This window comes from Zootoca vivipara, chromosome 1 (assembly GCF_963506605.1).
Source record: "Zootoca vivipara chromosome 1, rZooViv1.1, whole genome shotgun sequence".
NCBI lineage: Eukaryota > Metazoa > Chordata > Lepidosauria > Squamata > Lacertidae > Zootoca > Zootoca vivipara.
The window spans coordinates 133062531-133085029 of record NC_083276.1 but is presented as its reverse complement, the minus strand read 5'-3'; the positions used below and the strand labels follow the sequence as shown (position 1 = coordinate 133085029).

Here is a 22499-nt window from a genome sequence, read left to right as displayed (position 1 = left end):
TTCCCTACACAGTTTGGCAGGCAATCAGAGAAGACCGGGGTGGAGAGGTAATTGAGGAAACTCAACCCACCCCAAAAAACTAGAATAGTCACCTACATGAATTCCCCAGCCCATTTGAGCGTCACTGGATAAAGGGGGAAGAATCTTTCTCAATCCTTGCTTCCTGATCACGAAGCACAGCTGGCCAGGAGCTGAGGAGCCGAGTTTCAACCTTACGGGTAAGAGGGCAAGTTGTGACAGTTCTTCAAAATAGCAGTTTCAAAAGTGATGGTTGCTGCTGATTCATTGTTTTGGAATAACCTTTCCTCTTTGAGGAAATGCTGCAATGTGTCAAGCAGCCCACCCTTGTCTGAATATTTAGAAAAAGCGATTGCTCCCTTAAAGATCAAGTGGGCAGCAGCCCCTCAACAGGAACTGGTGTATGAGCCACTGCCACATGCCTAATTAATGACCCTGCCGGTCGCAGCTGGAAGAGCTGAGCTGGGGGTGATTAATTAAATTAGCTGGCAGAGGAAATTACAGTGGAAAAGCCAAAGTTTGATTGCTCCATAATTAACCACAGTGCAAATAATATCTGCATCTATAACTTCCAGCAATGAGATCAGAAGCCAATTGAATTTGGCACTGATTGAAGCTGTAAATATCCTGTGGTGAAAAATGATAGGTTTATTCTGAAGGGAAAACTTACAGAAATGGACATCTATGGGATGCAGCAAGTTACAGTCAAGGAGACCTCACAAGGACCAGTCATTTATTTAGTGATCTGCTTTCCCCAGCTATTTAACTTTCAGACAATTTTTTGCATTTATTTGTTTTTATGCTGATTTGCATAGGACAATGAATAAAATCTAAAAGAGGATGTTACTTGAATACTCTGTTCCTAAAATTCATTTCTAATAGAGCCACTGAACCCAAATGTGCTGTTTCTGGTGTTTTAAATGCAACTGGACCCCTTGATATGCTGCTTTACAGCATGCCAATCCATTAGATAACTTTCCAAATAAAGAACCTAAAAGTCATAGATCCTACTACAGTTCTGCCAATTGACAAATTGTTGATGACCAAAACTGAGGCAACATTAAATGAGCCTTTGCTTTGGCAGGAAATAATCCACTGGTGACTATGGAAAATTTCCCCTGTGAAGCAAACACCAGTTTCAGAAAAGTGAGGAAAAGGTTACATTCCCCCTCCATTGCCTACTATGATCATATCAGCTGATGAAATTTGCATATATATATATATATAAATTGCACCTTAGATGCAAATACATATTTAATGCCACTTCCAGTTTGGCCCTGAGCAGGGCACAAGGAGGTGAGGGTGAGGGAGAAAAGAACACTTTTGTGGGTTGAGGGCTAGCCCAGGCTGTAACCCTATTATAATGGGTTTGAGGGGAAACTGTAGATCATGCTTAAGGCTATTTATTAAAACATGTTTCTCTGCAATTATGTACTCACTGTCCAGATCTTGTGAGATTTACTGAAGTGAATGTGAAGGAAGCAGCCTCCGGAACAGAGAGCCTTCTTGAGGAAGGCCTTCTGGCAAGAGATGGCTGCAGCAGTTGGCAATAATGTGCTTGCTAAGTGTCTCAGGAACCTGATCAGGGGAGCTTTAAACTAAATCCTGAGGGGGCAGGAGAAAATACTACAGATGGCAGGGGAACACCTGGCGCTGGGGAAAATACTGTAGTTTCACTGATGCTTAGCAGAAGGAGGAGAAATGCTATTGGGTGGCAGAGAGAAGGTGGAATTGCTCAACACCTACTTTGCTTCTGTCTTCTGTCTTCACTGTCCAAAAGGAAAGTGATGCCCAACCTGGTGATAACAGAATAAATGATGCAAGGAGGGAGCTGCAGCCCAAGATTGGATAAGAGGTAGTAAGGAAGGCTTCCTCAGCCTCATCCCTCCAGATGTTTGAGAGTACAATTTCCACCCTCCCTGACCACTGGTCTTGCTAGCTAGGGATCATGGGAGTTGTGGACCAAAACATCTGGAGGGGTGAGGTTGAGGAAGCCTGTACTGTAGTAAGGGAACACCTAGCTACTTTAAATGAATTCAGATCTCCAGGGCCTGAGGAGCTTCACCCAAGAGTACTAAAGGAGTTTGAGGAGCTAATCTCAGAGCCTCTGTCTATAATCTTTGAGAATTCTTGGAGAACAGGTGAGGTCCCTAAAAACTGCAGGCGGGCACATGTTGTCCCCATCTTCAAAAGGGGGGGGGATAAGATCCAGGTAACTACTGACCGGTGAGCTTGACAGCATTACCTGGAAAGGTCCTAGAACAGGTAATTTTAAAGGGCTCATAGGACGCCTGTGAACACTTAGAAAAGGACGTGGTGATTACTAAGATCCAACATGGGATTCTCAAAAACAACTCATGCCAGACAAATCTCATTTCTTTTTTGATAGAGTTACAAGGCTTGGTGGATCAAGGGGTGTTGTGGATGCAGTGTATCTCACTTTCAGTAAGGCTTTTGAAAAGTCGCCCATGATATTCTTGCAGAGAAGCTGGTGAAATGTGGGATGGATGATGTAACTGTTAGATGGTTGACTGAGTGCTCATTAATGGTTCCTCATCATCCTGGAAAAAAGTGACAAGTGGGGTGCTGGAGGGCTCTGTCCTGAGCCTGTTGTTTTTCAATGAAGGAACTGATGCTCATTCAATTTGCAGATGACACCAAACAGAATTGGGATTCAAGATGACCTTAACAGACTGGAGAACTGGTCCAAAACTAACAAAATGAATTTCAGTAGGGACAAATGTAAGGTTCCACATTTAGGCAGGAAGAACCAGCTGCACAAATATAAGATGGGGAACACCTGCCATTAGTACACATGAAAAGGATCTAGGAGTCTTCGTACACCACAAGCTGAACATGAGTCAACAGTGTGATGCAGTAGCAAAAGAAAGCTAATGCTATTCTAGGCTGTACCACCAAAAATCAAGTGCCCTTATTTATAAAGGGAACTAACAGTACCACTCTATTTTGTCTTAGTTAGACCACACCTGGAATACTGTGCCCAGTTTTGGGCACCACAATTTAAGAAGGATATTGACAAGCTGGAACATGTGCAGAGGAGGGCAACTTCCAGATCAAGGGTCTGGAAACTAAATCTTATTAGGAGTGGTTGAAGGAGCTGAGCATGTTTAGTATGGAAAAGAGGAGACTGAGAGGAGATAGGAGAGCCATCTTGAAATATGTAAAGGGCTGTCACATGGAAGATGGAGCAAGCTTGTTTTCTCCTGCTCTGGAGGCTCGGACCCAAACCAATGGTTCAAGTTACAATAAAGGAAATTCTGACTAAACATCAGGAATAACTTTCTGACACTAGAGCTAGATCCACAAATATTATTGAAAAATATTGAAAGTACTCAATTATCTGAGGTTCTGTCCCCACCAGCAGAAGCCTGCCCACCGCAATGTCCCATTTACGAGGTATTGTTACCCATGATTTCCCAAGAAAAACTCAACAACTTTGGTTTCCTAAAAGAAACTCAACAACTAACAAACATCTTGGCTATGGCCATGCTTTCCTACTCTACAATTCTATGACTCTCTAAAACAGGGAGAGTGTGCTTGTGCAGTGAGGGTAGAACTCATAGAGTTTGAGAGACAGGAGTTAGAGTAGAACTCATAGAGTTTGAGAGACAGGAGAGATTTGCGTCCTGTCCCCCCCTGTCACCTACTCTCTCAACATTTCCTTGTGCAAGGAAGGGACAGCTTGTGGGAGAGACAAATTGCTGTAACAGTCAGAGGCAACTGTCCCAGAGGCAGTGAGAGGCCCAAATGGAGTGGGTAAATGTCTATATGTCACCCCCTTTTCTTACAAATGGAAATAAACAGAATAGCATCTTTATCAGGACCAACCAAAAAGTTATACAATTGCCAGGAAACTTTGAAGGATTTTTATTCATGTTCAGGATTATATATTTTTTTTGGGGGGGGTGGACTGTAAAGGGGGAAATATGATATCTCCCACAATGTAGGTTATAGTATAATTTCAGAAATGCAATTTCAGAATTTCATTGCCCAGATCAGATGTGAATATGAATTCAGCCACCTTATTCCTTGGAGAGACTGCTGGTTGTTTAAACTTGTAGGTATCGAAGTTTGCACAACTGCACATGCATGGGTTTTCTTGCTGTACACCTGGTGCAGTCTGAGCCTGAAGTCCACTTTATTCTGGGGTTTGCATTGCCCATTGTCATAAAACTGAGTATGGTGCACTCTGGCAAAATAGTCAACCCTATTATTTTTAGCCTGTGGCTTATTTAGGGCTCTTTAACCTAAGTTATCTGGGAAGATTTTCAGTAGCTGTTTAAGGCAGGCTGGGGAACCTCTGGCCCTTCAGGCCAGGCCACACCACTCACTGGCTCTGCTGTGGGCCCTCCTCGAGTGCTTTTGCTTGTTCTGAATTGGCCTTTGAACTGTGGTAATGCCTCTTGTTTGCCTAGATGAGGATGCAAAGCTATGTGTGTATGCATAGACACACCTGAGTTTTGTGTACTGTACAATGGTAAGAGGTGCACCTATTGCTCCATATGAACCCCAGTAGGTTTCCACTGCAGTAATGTGGTCCTTGGCCTGAAACAGGATTCCCACCCCTGCGGGAGGGACAGTCAGAAGGAAGAGCAGAGGGCCGGAAATCACATGGTGAAATGATTTGGATGATAATATGCAGCACTCTCAGGGCTGAGAGTGCTCACTGGAAGTGCTCACTGGAAGGACAGATCCTGAAGCTGAGGCTCCAATACTTTGGCCACCTCATGAGAAGAGAAGACTCCCTGGAAAAGACCCTGATGTTGGGAAAGATTGAGGGCACTAGGAGAAGGGGACGACAGAGGACGAGATGGTTGGGCAGTGTTCTCGAAGCCACCAACATGAGACAGGAGTGCCTGGCGTGCTCTGGTCCATGGGGTCACGAAGAGTTGGACACGACTAAATGACTAAACAACAAATGCAGCACTCTGCCTGGAATGTTTGAAGAGATCATCACTTTGATAAAATATATTTCTTCTTAGGCAGAACACTAAGAAAATGTATTTAATGTCATTGAAATGGTTGCACTGGTGGTAGAGGGGAAGAAGAAAACAAATTGGAGGCTGGGAGACATATAGGAAAAAGTGCAGATGAATGTGAAGTGGAAATGGGAGGGGGGAGAATAATTTGGGGGTAGAGGGAGAAAAAGGAATAAAGTGCTAGGAAGTAATAACTTGGGAGTGAAGAATGAGACAGAGCAATGGAAAGTGTGTTTGTGTGTACGAATGAGGGAGGAGCAATGAATTCTCTGTGGAACAGAACAAATGACTTTGTAATTTATATGTGAGAGTTGCAATAGTGATTTATAAAATTATTAATGTTTAGAGTGGTAGAGAGAAGTTTTCTATCCTGATCTCATAACACCATAATGCATTATCACCCTATGAAAGGAAGTACTTCACATGGTGTATAATTAGGTTCTGGAACTCACTATTACAGTACAAATTGTAGTGATTGTCAGCGGTCCTTTATGTTTTTGAAAACTCATGAAGTACATGAGGAAGTGGGAAAGGTGCATGTATTCAAAATAAAATACTAGCTTGGAACAAACATACTTGTGGGATGCCCACAGATCCCATTGCTACCATCACACAATAATTGTTGGGAAACCACAGAGGCTAAGTCACTTTGTGAAAAGGATCCCCTTTGTTGTAAGTTAGAGGGGTGATTCCTGGTGATGTTTCAGCTTTCCATTATACTATCTGAAAAATATCTCCAACTCAGCAATTTTCCTTTTAGCACAACCCTTTGTCCTCTTCCCCTCAGACACTTTAACAAAAACTGTGCTGGGTGTCTCTTTAATATTTCCTTGCAACCTGATACAAACAATTGGGGCACCGGCCAAAGAGTTTAAAATCAGACTCATTTACTGAACCTCCAAAAACCCCAGAAATCAAAAACTGCCAAGACTGACATATACACAGCTTTATTGCTTCCAGGAGGGGATTTGGAGAGGATATCTGGTTCTTTTGGGTGCTAGCAAGAAATTATCCATCCTAATTAAGAAGCATGTTTTCTCCTGCTCCTGTTCATCTGTTTTAAAAATCCTCCACTGACTTTAATTAAACCTGCCATGGAGGAATGATTTCAACAAAGCCAGAAAACTATTCAAAGCATAATGCTTTCTATACTGGTCAGTGAAGTTTACACAGGTCCATTCAAGCCCAGTAGAGGTTTTGAAGCAGAGGCTGGATGGCCACCTCTCATGGATGCTTTAGCCGAGATTCCTGCATGGCACGGTTGGACTAAAGGACTCTCCAACTTTACAGATCTATAATTCTATGATGCTTCTGGGGCTTCACACTGCTGTGACCTTGTAAGTGACCAGATAAGGACAGCATGATTGACCAGCACCGGAATTTTTTCATTACTTATATTTCATTATGATTGCAGTTATTAGTGGTATATTATATTTGCACAGGACAGAAGAAACAGATGGAAGTCCTCAGCCTTCTGACACCACAACAAGCCTAGGAGAAACCTCCTTTACACTATTGTCAGTACTGAGATGCAACAGATACCTCCCATTCTCCATTCCTCAGGGAAAATGGGAGAAACATGCTCCCGTATCCACCCCCAAGGTCCAGTCCACAGCCCAGACTATTTTATTTAAAAATATTTATATTTTATCATTCACTCAAATTCAAAGATCAATAAAATAATACAACACAACAAGTGAAACCAAGCAGCTAAAAATGGAACCACAATGCTGCTGCTGCAGCAGCAACAACAGCAACAACAGTAATAAATATTGGCAGCACAATGGAATATAGCAATAGCTAATCAAGAACTCAACTAGCAATCCCTAGTACACGTGTATCATAACTGTAAAGACTGTACTTGGTATCTGAAGAAGTGTGCATGCACACGAAAGCTCATACCAATGACAAACTTAGTTGGTTTCTAAGGTGCTACTGGAAGGAATTTATTAATTTTGTTTGTACTTGTCAGGGACGGTGCTGTGGAGGGCTGCACTAAGGAGGAATGGTGGGAGCCTCTCCCTCCCCCTGCTCCTGAATCTTCCCAGGAGCAGGAGGACAGTATAGATTTGGAACAATGGTTTGCAGAGGGGCATAGTTCAGAAGGCAGAAGCTGGGAAATACTGGAAGGGGAACAGCTAGGAGAAGAAGCACTGTAAGAGAGAGGGTTAACAGATTCACAGTTTCTGGACAGCATTCCTCCGCTCAGCCAAAGGTCAAGAAGAGCTGAGAAAGTGGCAGAACAGAAAGCACAGAGGGTACAAGCTCAGATTACAAGATGTAGGAGTGATATAGATTAATAGGGACGGAAGGGGGTGTGATCCTTAATTGGGAGCACTGCCATTTCTAGGAGATGTGTTTGTTGTTGTCTTGCTGTGATTATTAACATTTCTAACTGGTAAGACGTTCCTTTCTTATTATCTACTGCCATGGGGGGAGGAAGCCGATTCCCCAAAGCCTGACAGTACTACAACATGGGTGCAAACTGTATTATAGGGAAAGTGTGCACACATGCACACATGTGGACATTTCTCTGCACTTTGTCTAGATCTGTGGTTCCCAATGTAGGGCATAAACCTCACAGGGGGCAACCTGACTTTTAGGGGGGGGAATTTGGAAGCTTCCTTAGACCAAGTTAATGGCCTTTTAGGCCCCCTCCACATGAATAGGAGTTCACTTTTGAATAATAAGAATTACATGTCACGGGGGGGGGGGAGTCAGATCAGGAATTTAGAGATGCTTAGGTGGGGCATGGCCAAAAAAAGTTGGCCTAGATCGAAGTTGCAGAGTATGTTGCTGGACTTTTGTGGACGTCATGGGAGGCACAAAGGAAAAGAACTCCCCCCTTCAATATTCTAAAATCAACCCAGTTTAATTTATATGTCCTTAGTCATTTTGGAAAGTCATGCTGACTGCTCCTTTGTATTTGCTTCCAAGATTTTGATTGTATACAATATAAAATAAAAGAGAGTGGGGCAGTTAAGGGTATGAAACTTGGGAGTGTGTCCTGCATGGTGCTGATGCGTTTATAAGGAAAGAAGGGACTTCATATTGGAAAGAAATAGTATGTGGAGCTTAGTATCATGAGCAATAACAATAGTACTAATGCTGAAACATCAGTTTATAATTGCTTAGGAAAGGGTGACGGGTGGATCCTCAAAATTAAAGCTCTGAAGGACGACAGGTAATTGCTCAACGCAAGCCTCCAATGGAAGCAGTCAGAATACTTTTGGTGCAGTAGTAGAGTATCAGCTGCAGGAGGGGCACAAGTGGGGAGAGTACGATTGTGCTCCTATTCTGCTTGTGGGCTCCGATAGGTATATTTTAGCAAATAAATAGTATTGGTGTTTTCAAGCAGTAATACCTAATGCAACACTAATTCTTTCTGAGGTTCAATTTTCACTGCAAAAGTTGTGATTTGGGTGGCATAGCTGCCAAGTTTTCCCTTTTCTCGCGAGGAAGCCTATTCAGCATAAGGGAAAATCCCTTAAAAAAAGGGATAACTTGGCAGCTATGTTGGGTGGCACAAAGATATTTCCAAAACTCCTTATTTTCTACTCTTTCACACATTTGCTTTTCATGTCTCTGGGAGGTGAAGGAAAGATAATGCATCCTCACTGTCAATGAAACTGGGCTGATGCACTGGTATACATCTCCCATTGAAGGAAATGCAACAGAGAGGAACAGTATTCACATTTTGATGTATAGCTAACCATGCAACCAAACATTGATGTCATTCTTCTTCGTGGCATTGTTTTCAATGGGAGAAACAGCTAAATAGGAGTACTTTTTTTAAAAAAATACATTTTTATTGATTTTCCAATATTGTTCCAATAGCAGCCTCATTATCACGATACAAATTTTATCCAATTAATTAATGCCAATTATTCAAATGTCAAATTATACAATTTAATCAAACTCTTGCATGCTAGAGTTGATGAGTTCATTCCTCTACATTTTTTCTGCATTCCAAAATTTTAATAATTTCCATTCCATTCCATTCCAATATAACGGTCCCTTATATATCAGCTAAAACTTGTGATTTCTATTCATGTTGGTATAATGTATAAAGTTTTGAGAAACTTTACCTGTAATCCTTATTCTTTTTTGTGCGTAACAGTTCCCCCCATGATGTTTTCCCATCCATATATGGTGCTGTATCCTGCATTCCTGCCACTGTTGATGTTTCCCATCATGTCCCGGGAGAAGCTGTTATCTCAGTTTTCAAAAGTCCCATGATTTGGCTTCCAGTAAGCAAGCCATCTTCACAATTTTTCCAGCCTAGGAAGAATGGTCTAAATCCAGATTGCAGATAGTTAAACCAAAAACTTCTATTCCTGCAGCTGGTGGGCTCCTTTCCTCCCTGCCGCTGATTTATGGTCATTTGTCCTTATCTTGAACACATTCCTTTGTGGATAATGGTGGTTATGGAAGATTTTGCTCTATATTTTCAAAGCATAGCATTTCTCACCCCCTTCCCTCTCAGTTCCTTTCTCTCTCACACACAGTTCGAATTTTGCTAAATACCATGTTATATTCCGATTTCTTTCATCCTCATTTGTGCAGATTTTTTTAAAAATAGAACTTACATTCTGGGTAGGGTTGCCGTATCAAAAAATGTAGAGAAAAACTTTAAATACCGGTAAGCAAACCGTGGGCCTCCCTCCCCGCACTGTCTCTTTCACTGAATGAAATCCGCTCTCAATCCAAATCTTTTATATCCTTGTAGCTGGGTTGTTTTCACAGTTTCTTATCTCATCATCTCTAGCATCTGTAAAGGTAAAGGTAAAGGGACCCCTGACCATTAGGTCCAGTCGTGACCGACTCTGGGGTTGCACGCTCATCTCGCATTATTGGCCGAGGGAGCCAGCGTATAGCTTCCAGGTCATGTGGCCAGCATGACAAAGCCGCTTCTGGAAAACCAGAGCAGCACATGGAAACGCCGTTTACCTTCCCACTGTAGCGGTTCCTATTTATCTACTTGCATTTTGACGTGCTTTCGAACTGCTAGGTTGGCAGGAGCTGGGACCAAGCAACAGGAGCTCACCCCGTCACAGGGATTCGAACCGCCAACCTTCTGATCAGCAAGCCCTAGGCTCAGTGGTTTAACCACAGCGCCACCTGGGTAGTTCACTCCAATTAGCAGGATAACCTCTCCTTCCAAAAATGGGATTGGGCAGGGGTCGTAGCAGCCACAGTGCTCCATACCCCCAGTGCCTTTGCCTGCCCTCACCTTCCATGGGGAAGCAAGTGCCAGACCGCCAGCCAAACTGTGGATGGGAGCCTGGTTCCTCTTTCAACCAAAGAGGAATGCACATAATGAAATTCCCCCATCATTATCTGGTTATCTCCATCTGTGTCTTCTGTGGTGATGGGTAATGTTTAGGGGTGGAATCTTCTTTCTTGTAGTTTGAATCCATTGCTCCGTGTGCACTTCTCTGGAGCAGCAGAAAACAACCTTTCACCCTCTTCTATATGACACCCTTTTATATATTTGAACATGGCTATCATATCACCCCTTAACCTTCTCTTCTCCAGGCTAAACATACCCAGCTCCCTAAGGCATTCCTCATAAGGCATCGTTTCCAGGCCTTTGACCATTTTGGTTGCCCTCCTCTGGACATTCCAGCTTGTCAGTATCCTTCTTGAACTGTGGTGCCCAGAACTGGACACAGTACTCCAGGTGAGGTCTGACCAGAGCAGAATATAGTGGTACTATTACTTCCCTTGATCTAGATGCTATACTCCTATTGATGCAGCCCAGAATTGCATTGGCTTTTTTAGCTGCTGCATCACACTGTTGACTCATGTCAAGTCTGTGGTCTACCAAGACTCCTAGATCATTTTCACATGTACTGCTCTCAAGCCAGGTGTCTCCCATCCTGTATTTGTGCCTTTCATTATTATTTTTGGCCCAAGTGAAGTACTTTACATTTCTCCCTGTTAAAATTCATCTTGTTTGCTTTGGCCCAGTTGTCTAATAAGCAATTAACTGTAATGTACTCAAAGATGAGTTAATGAGGATAGCTCAGTCATGTGCGAGAGTGAATTACAACACTCTGAGAGAATTAAGAAGTCTCCTTAACCCACAGAACTTGCTAAAATATCCTATGTAAAATGTGTGTCCCCTAGCAGCTGTTTGGTCTGTGGAAGCACAGCTGCCTAAACTTTATTGGCACTAAATGTCATTCTTGCACGCAAATTGGATGCCTGGAAAACCCGAAGGCACATCTTGGTCCGTTAGTGCTATCATATACAATCATGTTCCCCAATAAGATGTGAAAACTGAAATGGAAAGCGTCAACAAACCCTGGCCACAGCAAGGACCGGGGCATGCCCACTGACAAGCGTGCCACCATGACAAAAATTTACTCTGAGTTGTAATTAGTGGCACTGTCATTTTCGGTTGCTCCTGCCAATTAATTTAGCCTGTCAAATAGAAAAACAGCAACATTCACATGATAATTTATAAATGGGGAGATGAGTCTAGCAAAGCTGTAGCTGCAGCCAGCAGAATTCCCTCAGAGCACTTAAAAAATAAAATAAAGGGAATGGGGGTGTGCATGGGGGTGGGCGGGAAGAAAGTTAAACTGTCCTTGTTATAATTGTTAACGCTGATCGCTCAAGTAGAAGACGGGCTGATTAAAACTCCAAACGAGCCTCTAGCTCGCTTATATCTCAGAGTCCGGAATGATAGAATCAGAGGAGTTTATTCATACCATTAAACCCCAGAGAACTTAATTGAAAGAAGAGCACAGCCCGGACCTTGACAAGCGGGAGGTCACAGTAATTGCTGCCGGACATATTTAACATTAAGATAATCAGGCCATTAATTACCCTTTGGATCATTAAATCAGCCAGTTGCAAAATGAAATTTCTGCCTCTATTACTCACTTGAGAGACCACAGGGGTGGCTTTTAATTTATCAGTGAGCTTGAGATACAAAGGACCAGGCATGGGGAAGGAGAAAAGGGGGAGAGGATGGGGGGGGGTTGCTTCAGCAGAGGCAGGAATATCAATCCGCCATGCTTGGTGATTGTGGCAAATTAACTAGGTAAGATAACCTCAGCTTCTAAAAGGCAGAAGCTGGGGGTATGTAAATAGATGAGGGCAGACAGGGAGATCAGAAGCTGCACACCACTTAGCAGGATAATAAAGGAAATCATCCTTGATTATCAGTGCTAATTTGGACACTGCCGGTAGCTTGTTATGCGTGTTCTGAGTAGCATTTAATTAATTCAATTGCTTGTTAATGAGGGAAGTGACATGTGGGGAGCAGATGCCACCCAACTGCAGATGGGCTCTGGTCAGCCCATCACAATAAAGTCTTTTTTTAAAGCCCCCCCCCCCAGTGCGAAAGGTGTCAACCATGGAAGCACATTCAAAAGGAGCATAACACTGACCTCACCAGGAAAAGAGATGGTAAGAAATAATAAATCCTGACAACAGTGAATATACAGGTACTAATGTTCCAAGACTCTATCTGTAATGGTACTTACATCCTTATATCAGAAATTCAAGAGTAATATGACTACACTATCATTGTATGATCAGATTTAATAAGGCAAAGAAAGGTTGCAATGCAATTGTTTATATCTGAGCTACAGGCAGTTTTGATAGGCCATCCCTTGTCACAATTCTCAATAGGAGTAGCTATAACCTCCATTCCAGACCAGCCTGGCATTAGCAGTTCAGAATTTTGGGGAGTGGGGCACTGTTGCCCGGCAAAACCCCCAAGTTGCTGTTGGACAGGCAGCAGCAGCCAGGAGTATGCAGAGCATCAGGCACTCGTCTGGCATTGCCACGAACGGCAATCATCATCATATACGGCTTTACTGAAGGGTGGAATCATCTTCTCAACCACCTAGCAAGTATCTGCCTATCCTAGCTGTTGGAATGGGCAGGTCAACAGTCAGTCCTGCTTCTGTAGGAATGCTGTGATGACTGTTGCCTGCCAGTCAGCCCCAGCCTTGTTCAGCATAGAGGCTGTTGTGATTCAGGTACTCAGAGCATAATGGAGACGGATGCATTTAATGTTTGCTTCTGTGGCCAACCTGCCAGCTCTGGTCTTTCCTTGCCTGAGCCCTGGCTGTCCACTTGGCTAGCACAGCCTGAGCCTGGCTGGGAATAAGTACTTTAAAGCTACCTACATTTACAGCCCTGCCACTCACATCAGCACAAGAATTCAGCAGGCAGCCAGTGGTATAGTGGCTAATTTTGAAGTGTAGAAGCTCAATGTGATGGCCCCCATAGGCACATCCCATGGACACAGTTGAACTGACCCATATACACAGAGACATACAGAACACCCCCCCCCCAAAAAAAAAACAAGCAGATGCACTTGGCATAATACCAATTATTTTCAGAATCAGCTGACACTTGCAGATATTTAGAAACCAACTTATCTTGGAGGACACATTAAGCATTAATAAAAGATCTTCAGCTACCTGCAATGCAAACTTTAGCTTTCAACTTGAAATGCAAACAGTGTTGCAAATAACTGTCAAGTGAATGTTTGGGCTAAGGGGTCATCAATATATGGATGACACCCAGCTCTATCACTTATTTTCACCTGCAAATTCCAGGGAGACTGTGGAGACAGTTTTGGAGTGGATGGAAGCGCTGTGAGTGGGAATGTCAGCTGATTGAGATGGAGGGGGACAACTGGTTCTAGATGGAAAACAAAGCTGATAGATAGGGGATTCTCCTTCATCAATTTAGGCTGATAGGCCAGTTAGGACTACTGTATCACAAGACCAGGCCTCAGCAATTCATGCATTAGCCACTCTCAGATTAGGCTACTGCCCTATGCTCTTTGTGGGACTGACTTCGAAAATGATGCCCGCCTGCTGCTGAAGAAACAGGGGCTTTCCCATGGTGCTTCACAGACTGTGGCATTTCCTCCCAAACCATAGCTGCCAAGTTTTCGCTTTTCTCGCGAGGAAGCCTATTCAGCATAAGGGAAAATCCCTGTAAAAAAGGGATAACTTGGCAGCTATGTCCCAAACCGGCAGGGAGTGACGCTGCAGGCTTCAAAGGAGGTTTTAAAAACCCATGTTTCCAAGGACCACTTTCACTTGAATAAGGATAATTTGCTGAGGACACTAACTCAGGAAACTACAAATGAGTGGATAATTTGTAAGGTGCTATATTAATGTTATTTATCTGACTGACTTTAACTGTGAAAGTTGTTCTTTACTAATGTTTAATGCTGTTGTCTTTTTATAGCTTAAATTGATGGTTACACTGTGTTTTTATGAGCCATCTTGAGTGCCCAGTGCCTGAAAAAGGAAGACAATATAGTTTTATTAATAAATAAAAATAAACAAATATTCTGGGTCCACTGAGCATGTTCAGTCTTTATTGGGCCACATTTGTGATTTCCCTCTATTTTGTTTTTTTGAGGGGTGTGTGGACTGACTTATGTCCAGGCTCCGCTACATGAAAACCTTGACTTTCTTCATGAATGTCTATGGATGACAACCACTTCTGTTCATGTGGTTTTGTTGGGGGGAGGGAGGGGTTGGCTGTTTTTGTCAATTTTCTGTACTGTATCTTCATTTCGGATCTTACGATTTATGTAAAAATTGTTCAATCTGGTTGTACACATTTTGATGTTTTGTTTATTGTTTGACTACTTTGGTTATGTTTGTAGTTACATATTTTTTTTAATATGCTGTACGTGACCTTCAGCATGGTTTTAACTTTGGAAAGGTAGCATACAAAGAGAAGCTATTCTTAATCAATAATTTTAAGTGCGAACTAGGAAGTAACCTACCTGGACCCTGAAATTATTCTTTCTACACACCCACACCCACCTTTGTCTTCCTTTGTCCAGCCACTCTGTTCTGCTTCTCCCCCAGCCCTTAATAAGCCAGCCAGTATTCCAGGGTCACTGAGTCTTTAATGGGCTGTTACCAGAGTTCTCATTTCCCTTACCACAGCACCAAAGAACTCTAAATAACCTATAAAAAGAGGAGAGAGTACAAAACTCCCAAATTGTTGACATACTTGTAATAAACCTTTAGTTATAAACTTATCACTAGAGACCACAAAGTTATGCTGCAATTTACAAAAAATGGCAACATATAGAACAAAAAAAGGGGGGAGGTAAGACATGGAGCTCTTCAATTTCCTATCATGATACTGACGTGAATTGCTACCAGTTCTTTTTTGGGCAACCTCTAAACATGCGTCTAAGTCTGCTGAAGTCCGAGTGTCCCACAAGAGGAACCCAACTCAGATCACATTCCTGTACTGCTGCGACTTGTAGGACATCCTGCAATCTGGACCGAGCCCATGTGTTGGCAGCGCATTTGTACACACAAAGCATATCCTAAGATGAACATTGAGGGAAAATAACTAATGAGGTAGTTCCAGATCAGCATCAAGATACAGGCAAACATTTTATTAATTCCTGTTTTAAAGATGGACAGTCTTTTATGTTATTCAAAAGCAATACTTTCTTTTATCAAGCAGAATTCTGTCCCTGTGTGGCTGTTCAGACACCACTGCCATTTCACTGCCACACCAGTCAAAATCAATGCTTTAGGTGCTTGCTTAAATGGTATCAATAGCAACTGGATGGGAAAAAAGTCTTGATTTGAACCCCAATTCATTTAATTATAACATTGATCAAATCTAATTTGACCCACATTACGAAGGGAGGGTTTAAGGACAGATGCCCCCAAGACATCAAATTTAATATTGAATACACTGGGAAAAAATGTCAGCTGTTGCACAATCCATACCAAAAGATTTCCCCCTTTTCTCCCTTTCCTGGGAGTAATTAAAAGATGCTTTTCTTGACTAATGATCCCCTGTTTAGAAATAGGAAGTCGATATTCCTCCTGCAGCAGTCAGCTTCAATTTGTCACACTGCTCCAGAAGTTTGAGAAGCAGTTCTCAGGGTTGTTTGGTAATTGCTAGAGCCAATTACAAGCCTTTTAAAGCTGACCTAATCAGTGGGCCACTGAAAACAATCAGAAGCCAGCTGGTCTTGTTTCTACAGTAGTTTCAAAAGCTCCCCTCCTGCTTTGCAACTTTATAAATTTTTTGTGCTTGGTATAGTCACACAAATCACAGAGCACAAATGTTAACTTGCAAGCTGTAGCTGCTCCCCAAGATTTCCCTCAGAATCAGACAAAACCTCTGCTTAAAGTTCATTGCAGCTTCCACTGCACTCCTGGTTAGGAAGAATGACCTGTTTCTAACTGCCAGATTTAAAGTTAGGTATGATGTTAATGTTGAGATCGCCTGAACTATTTGAATTTTCATAGTAACTGTAAAAATCACAAGAGTGGAAGTATTTCCCATACCAAGACTTGAAATTTACCCTATTTGATAGTATTAAGTGATGGAGAATCAACATACTTTTTCTTCTTAATGGTATTATTTACATAGCACTATCAATGTACATTGCTCTTTATGAAATTCTGCACAAAGAAGCTTACAAACCAAAATTCAATACAGGAGCAAGGGGGAAGTCTCAGCAGGGCAAACAAGATTTCAGTCAAACTTAGGCTTAGGATATGGGCACAATGCTTTAGGTTACAAAGTCTTCTACTGTATACGCTACTGAGGGTGCAAAATTTCACTTAATTATATAAGTCTCTGAAGCCACTCAGATTATATATAGATGAGAGACCAGGTACAGGGGCTGGGCAGAACCAGAGTGTAACCGTGGGGGGAGGGGCAGCAGTGGGCATGCTGGTGGCGGTCAGAGCATTCCTCTGCTCCTCCCCAAATATCTATGGCCCATGAGTAAACAAAAGTGCACTACTACACAACAGAGTTTGGAAGGGTTAGGAGTAATCTATCTGAAAAAGTAGCAGTGCATGAAAGACAGTTGCCATGACTACAGTATACAGAAACTGAATGTAACAGATTTGGCCTATTTTTACCTATACTAATTTTGGCCAAAATTGGATGTGGGGGGCATGAAATTTAGTATTTTTAGGAATGCAACAAATATATGTTAATCACAGAGTCCTGATGCAAACTTCTCCCATTTACAGCTATGGGTGTATTTTGAACAGAACACCTGGTTTCTAAACTGTTATCATGGATCCATGAACAAAGAAGGGTGGGCAAGAAGAGGGATTTGTGTCGTGTGGTTAAATCAGTGTAAGAATGGGATGAAGGCACAGTAGTTTGCTCATTGGAGAGAAGAGTCTGCTCTGTACCTGCAGGTTGGCTGTAAGGGTGCTGTTGCGGCTACTCTTGAGTAACAACGTCTGAGTCCGCTCTGACTTTAAATTTTTTATTGTGCATAATATTTACAGTGCAGAGATAGCAAAAAACATGACCTCTTAGTCACTTGCAAAATCCGGGAGTGGACGCTGCCTGTTACGTGTCCAGCATAAAAGCTTCAGCACCCCAAAACGCGCCCCCCGACCTTACGCTTCGGTGCGCGCCTTAAATCGGGCGACGGAAGCGGCTGCCTGCTCCCCTCCACCTGTTGGCCAGGGCAGTGCAAGGGCTCTCCAGGATCGCTGAGCCTTAACTGCTCCATCCCGCTAACTTCCTCGAGGTGCTGGGGTGGAGGATGGGGGGGGAGGCTCCCTGTACGGAGGTCCCCTGACACTGGCTAACACTTATTTGGGAAGTGATGAAAACTTAGGGTATCAACCAACATGCAAATCAATATGTGAACCCATTTAGAATGTTGCTTTTTTTTTTTTTTGCAAAAATTACATACAGTATGTGCTTTTTATATAAATGTATGTGATGCCACTTTTCTGCAAGGTGGCTATATCCATGAAATGGTAGGACAGTTCTTCATATGTCCCTGGTGCTTATTAGTATCCTACACATACTAATGCTACTACAAATTTATTTATGTATCACAACCAAGAGTGATATGGAAGGTTATTGGCTTGGGAGAGCTGTTTGGCTTCCTTAACTCAGCTTCTTGCAATTAAGAAAATTAATCATTTGACATAGAACTCTACCTATGGGTTAACTACAGTCTGTAAACTTCAGTTCAGATAGACATAATGCTGGAAATCATTCAACTACCTTTTAAAAAAGTAATCATTTTTGGTACATTACCAGTGCCCTTTCTGGCTACCAGTGCCCAGAGGCAATCATAGGGATGCAAAACAGGTAAGAAATACCTAATGATTTTGCTGACACCTTGTGTTTGAAACAACGATATTAAACCAAACATCATACATTTATGCAATATGGTAAAAAAAAATTGTTTGAAAAAGGAGAAAAGAGGGCATCTGTATTATAAACTAGTAGAAAACAAAATATTCCTCAAATGGAAAGTTATAATACACAACCTTTAATGGTCTGTTTGTATAAGAAGGATGTGCACTGTCAGATAACAAAACTACTTCATGAACCTATGCTGAAAATTAGTAACAAGAAGAATAAATCCAGATACGATTTGTCCCATTGAAATAACTGAGATTTATGAGGACAGGTTAGCATATAGTTTCAATGGGCCATGGGTAGATCTAACTTTCTCTGCATTTTAGCTTAACTTCAGTACAGTATAAACTTTTTTTTACTATTTATGTCTATACAAATCTGCATATATAGTAATCAAATAATGAATCAAAGAAGGCACGAGGAATTCATTTTTGGCACTGTTCACATTATGATACAAATAGCTATATTAGTTCTGTGATAGCAAAAGACACACCAGGGTTTATATTTTTACAATGTTATGGAGCAGAAACCAAAGAAAGAACACAACACCCCCACGCTCCTATTTAGGAAGAAAGCACTCAGGTATTTGAACTCCAGCTTGGTTTCCCCAGCCACTCTGGGCGGCTTCCAACAAACATTAAAATACATTAAAATGTCACACATTAAAAACTTCGCTAAACAGATGTTTCCAAATGTCAGGTAGTTTTTTATTCCTTTGACATCTGATGGGAGGGCATTCCACAGGGCGGGCGCCACTACCGAGACGGCCCTCTGCCTGGTTCCCTGTAACTTGGCTTCTCGCAGCGAGGGAACCGCCAGAAGGCCCTTGGCACTGGACCTCAGTGTCCGGGCAGAGCGATGGAGGTGGAGACGCTCCTTCAGGTATACTGGACCAAGGTCGTTTAGGGCTTTAAAGGTCAGCACCAACACTTTGAATTGTGCTCGGAAACGTACTGGGAGCCAATGTAGGTCTTTCAGGACCGGTGTTATATGGTCTCGGCGGCCGCTCCCAGTCAACTGTCTAGCTGCCACATTCTGGATTAGTTGTAGTTTCCGGGTCACCTTCAAAGGTAGCCCCACATAGAGCGCATTGCAGTAGTCCAAGCGAGAGATAACTAGAGCATGCACCACTCTGGCGAGACAGTCCGCGAGCAGGTAGGGTCTCAGCCTGCATACCAGATGGAGCTGATAAACAGCTGCCCTGGACACAGAATTGACCTGCGCCTCCATGGACAGCTGTGAGTACAAAATGACTCCCAGGCTGCGCACCTGGTCCTTCAGGGGCACAGTGACCCCATTCAAGGAGATAAGCAACTACCTGACATTTAGAAAACACTTAAAGGCAGCCCTGTTTAGGGAAGTTTTTAATCTGTGATATTTTAATGTATTTTGGTATTTGTTGGAAGTCGCCCAGAGTGGCGGGGGAAACCCAGCCAGATGGGCAGGGTATAAATAAATCATCATCATCATCATCATCATAATCATCATCATCATCTCTCCCAGCGGCTTCATGTAGATGTTAAAAAGCATGGGGGAGAGGACAGAACCTTGAGGCACCCCACAAGTGAGGGCCCAGGGGTCTGAACACTCATCCCCCCCCACTTTCTGGACACAGCCCAGGAGGAAGGAGCAGAACCACTGTATGGCAGTGCCCCCAGCTATCCAGAAGTGCCCCCTAGACGGTCCAGAAGGATGTTATGGTCAATTGTATCAAAGGCTGCTGAGAGATCCAGCCAAACTAGGAAACAGCTCTCACCTTTGTCCCTAGCCCCCCGGAGATCATCGACCAGTGTGACCAAGGCAGTTTCAGTCCCATGATGAGGCCTGAATCCCAACTGGAAGGGATCCAAATGGTCTGCTTCTTCCAGGCGTGCCTGGAGTTGTTCAGCAACCACTCGCTCAATCACCTTGCCCAGGAATGGAAGATTTGAGACTGGGCGATAGTTGGCCATACTGTCTGGGTCTAGAGATGTTTTTTTAAGAAGCAGTACATGTGGTGAATGGGGGGGGGGTTGTGTTGAACTTACAGGTCGCCTTCCTTATGCTTTGCTGACTATGCTTAGGGTATTTGTGAATTATAATGTTTATCTGGAGAAAGAACTCTGATACCACAACCCCAAATCTACTTCCAAGCACCAGTCTGGGGGTAGGTAAGTGTTGCTCCCAACTGCAGTGATTCACTGAATGTATACAGTAGTGAATTGCAGTCCGTTCTTTTAAAATTTACAACAATGTATATAGTAAGCACACACAAACACAGGCAAAGAAGGAACTCGCTTGCATCCCTCAGGGTAAACGCTAGCTAGCTAGAACGGGGCAAGAGGAATCTCTCCCTTGCAGGACTAGTTAACTAGTTACACCACTCTGAGCTTCTTGGAGAAGCATTAGCTCCCATTTAAGACTGCAGCCACGAGAGCAGTGAAGAGGTACTTTCAAAAGATAAACATTTCCATCTAAAGTTTGAGTTAGATATCTTTCACGTACTTTTTTAAGGCCTGCATGCACACTGAAACAGCTTACCTTGTGGAGTCTGGAGAGGGTTTTGCATGTCCCTGGGTATTTTCTTCCCACACGCTATTTGCTAACTCGTTCCCAATGGAGGACATTACTTTGATGAGTTCAATAGACCATTCATCCAAGTCAAGTGAGCGCACACGGGACACGTGGGTGCCAAGGTTTCGATGTATCCCTGAGCATTCAATACACATGAGGGCTCCCAAATTTAAGCTTGCCCAGTCAGGATCTATAGGAAAAGAAAACAAAGCAACACAATGAATATACATCCTATGAGCTTTTCCCACTTATGGCAAGGTAACCAGTAATCAACTCTGTTTTGAAGTTTTAACAGAACCCCATGATGCTGATGAGTCTGGACCCCATATCTAATTCTTAGCCAATTAAGGGAACGTTTAGCTCATAGGTTTTGGGGAATATGTTTAATTGGCGAATAAAATCTTAAGAATTATTATAGCAAATGTTGTTCTACCAACAAGAGCATGGTAAAGGTTAGAAGCAAGTAATTTAAAGATGATGTTTTTACATGAAGGTACAAGTGCAACCTGAGACACGGGTGGTGCTGTGGGTTAAATCACAGAGCCTAGGGCTTGCTGATCAGAAGGCTGGCGGTTTGAATCCCCATGATGGGGTGAGCTCTCATTGCTTGGTCCCAGCTCCTGCCAACCTAGCAGTTCGAAAGCACGTCAAAATGCAAGTAGATAAATAGGATAAATAGGATAAAATGCAAGTAGATAAATACAGCGGGAAGATAAACGGCGTTTCCGTGTGCTGCTCTGGTTTGCCAGAAGCGGCTTTGTCATGCTGGCCACATGACCTGGAAGCTATACGCCGGCTCCCTCGTCCAATAATGTGAGATGAGCGTGCAACCCCAGAGTCGGTCACAACTGGACCTAATGGTCAGGGGTCCCTTTACCTTTATACACTATTTTTGGTGCCAGGTTTTATTTGACAGGCCATTTAAACAGATGTATTTAGTTTGCATGATTGTTTTACAATATTATTGCTGTCTCTCATTTTTGACATTCCATTATTAATGTTGATGTTTTGTTGATGAATTGGCTTATTTATATCCTTTGTACACCAGCTTGAAATCTGTTTGGATGAAGGGCAGTCTAGATATCTTGAAATAAATGCTAAAATGCAGAAACAATGTAGAATCATAGGGTTGGAAGGGGTCCCAAGGGTCGTCTAGTCCAACCCCCTGCAATGCAGGAATCTCAGCTGAAGCTCCTGCAATGAGGAATCTCAGTGGTAGAAGGGTTATAAGATGTGTTTCCCCCCCTTATTGGCATCATCTCAACTTGCAGCACTGGTAGGAAGAGTAACCACATCATAAGCCCCTTGTGTGTGGTTTGTTTTTTGGCGAATTTTGACACACGAAGCTCAAAAGGTTGCCCATCACTGGCATAGGGGGAGCTGACCCCCTCACCTCTTCAGCTGCTCCAGGGGAACCCTCATGCCCAGGCTAAAACTTAGATCCCATCACCTTCCACTCAGAAAACTGAGTTATCTGAAGGACCAACTAGGCCTGTATCGATTTAGCCGCAAAACCCCATAGCAAGTGCCAGATGCAGACATGTTAGCTTGGGAGGGGTTAAAAAGCAAGTGGCTGCCCCCTGACTCCTGAGCCAGGCTCAAGGTTTTACACATACATATATTTGTGAATCTCATGCTGCTGTACTCAGTACTTCATTGCTAATATTAAGATAGGCATTGCACATTTTCCTTTTTGTCTGGAAAGAATGACTTTAAAATCCACTAAAATTCCTAAGAGCCATTATTTCCCCTCTTATCTAGAGCATA

The 22499-nt window shown here is 42.9% G+C and overlaps 1 protein-coding gene across 4 annotated transcripts in view; it reads right to left on the bottom strand.

The window, feature by feature from the left end:
- The window catches only part of AGAP1 (ArfGAP with GTPase domain, ankyrin repeat and PH domain 1), a 378138-nt gene that overhangs the window by 41041 nt on the left and 314598 nt on the right, over nt 1-22499 (bottom strand). For all 4 annotated transcript variants that reach the window (XM_060282347.1, XM_060282348.1, XM_035139158.2 and 1 more), the window contains one exon: nt 20700-20922. In XM_060282347.1, coding sequence (XP_060138330.1) covers nt 20700-20922 — 223 coding nt within the window. The remainder of the gene's footprint in view (nt 1-20699; nt 20923-22499) is intronic.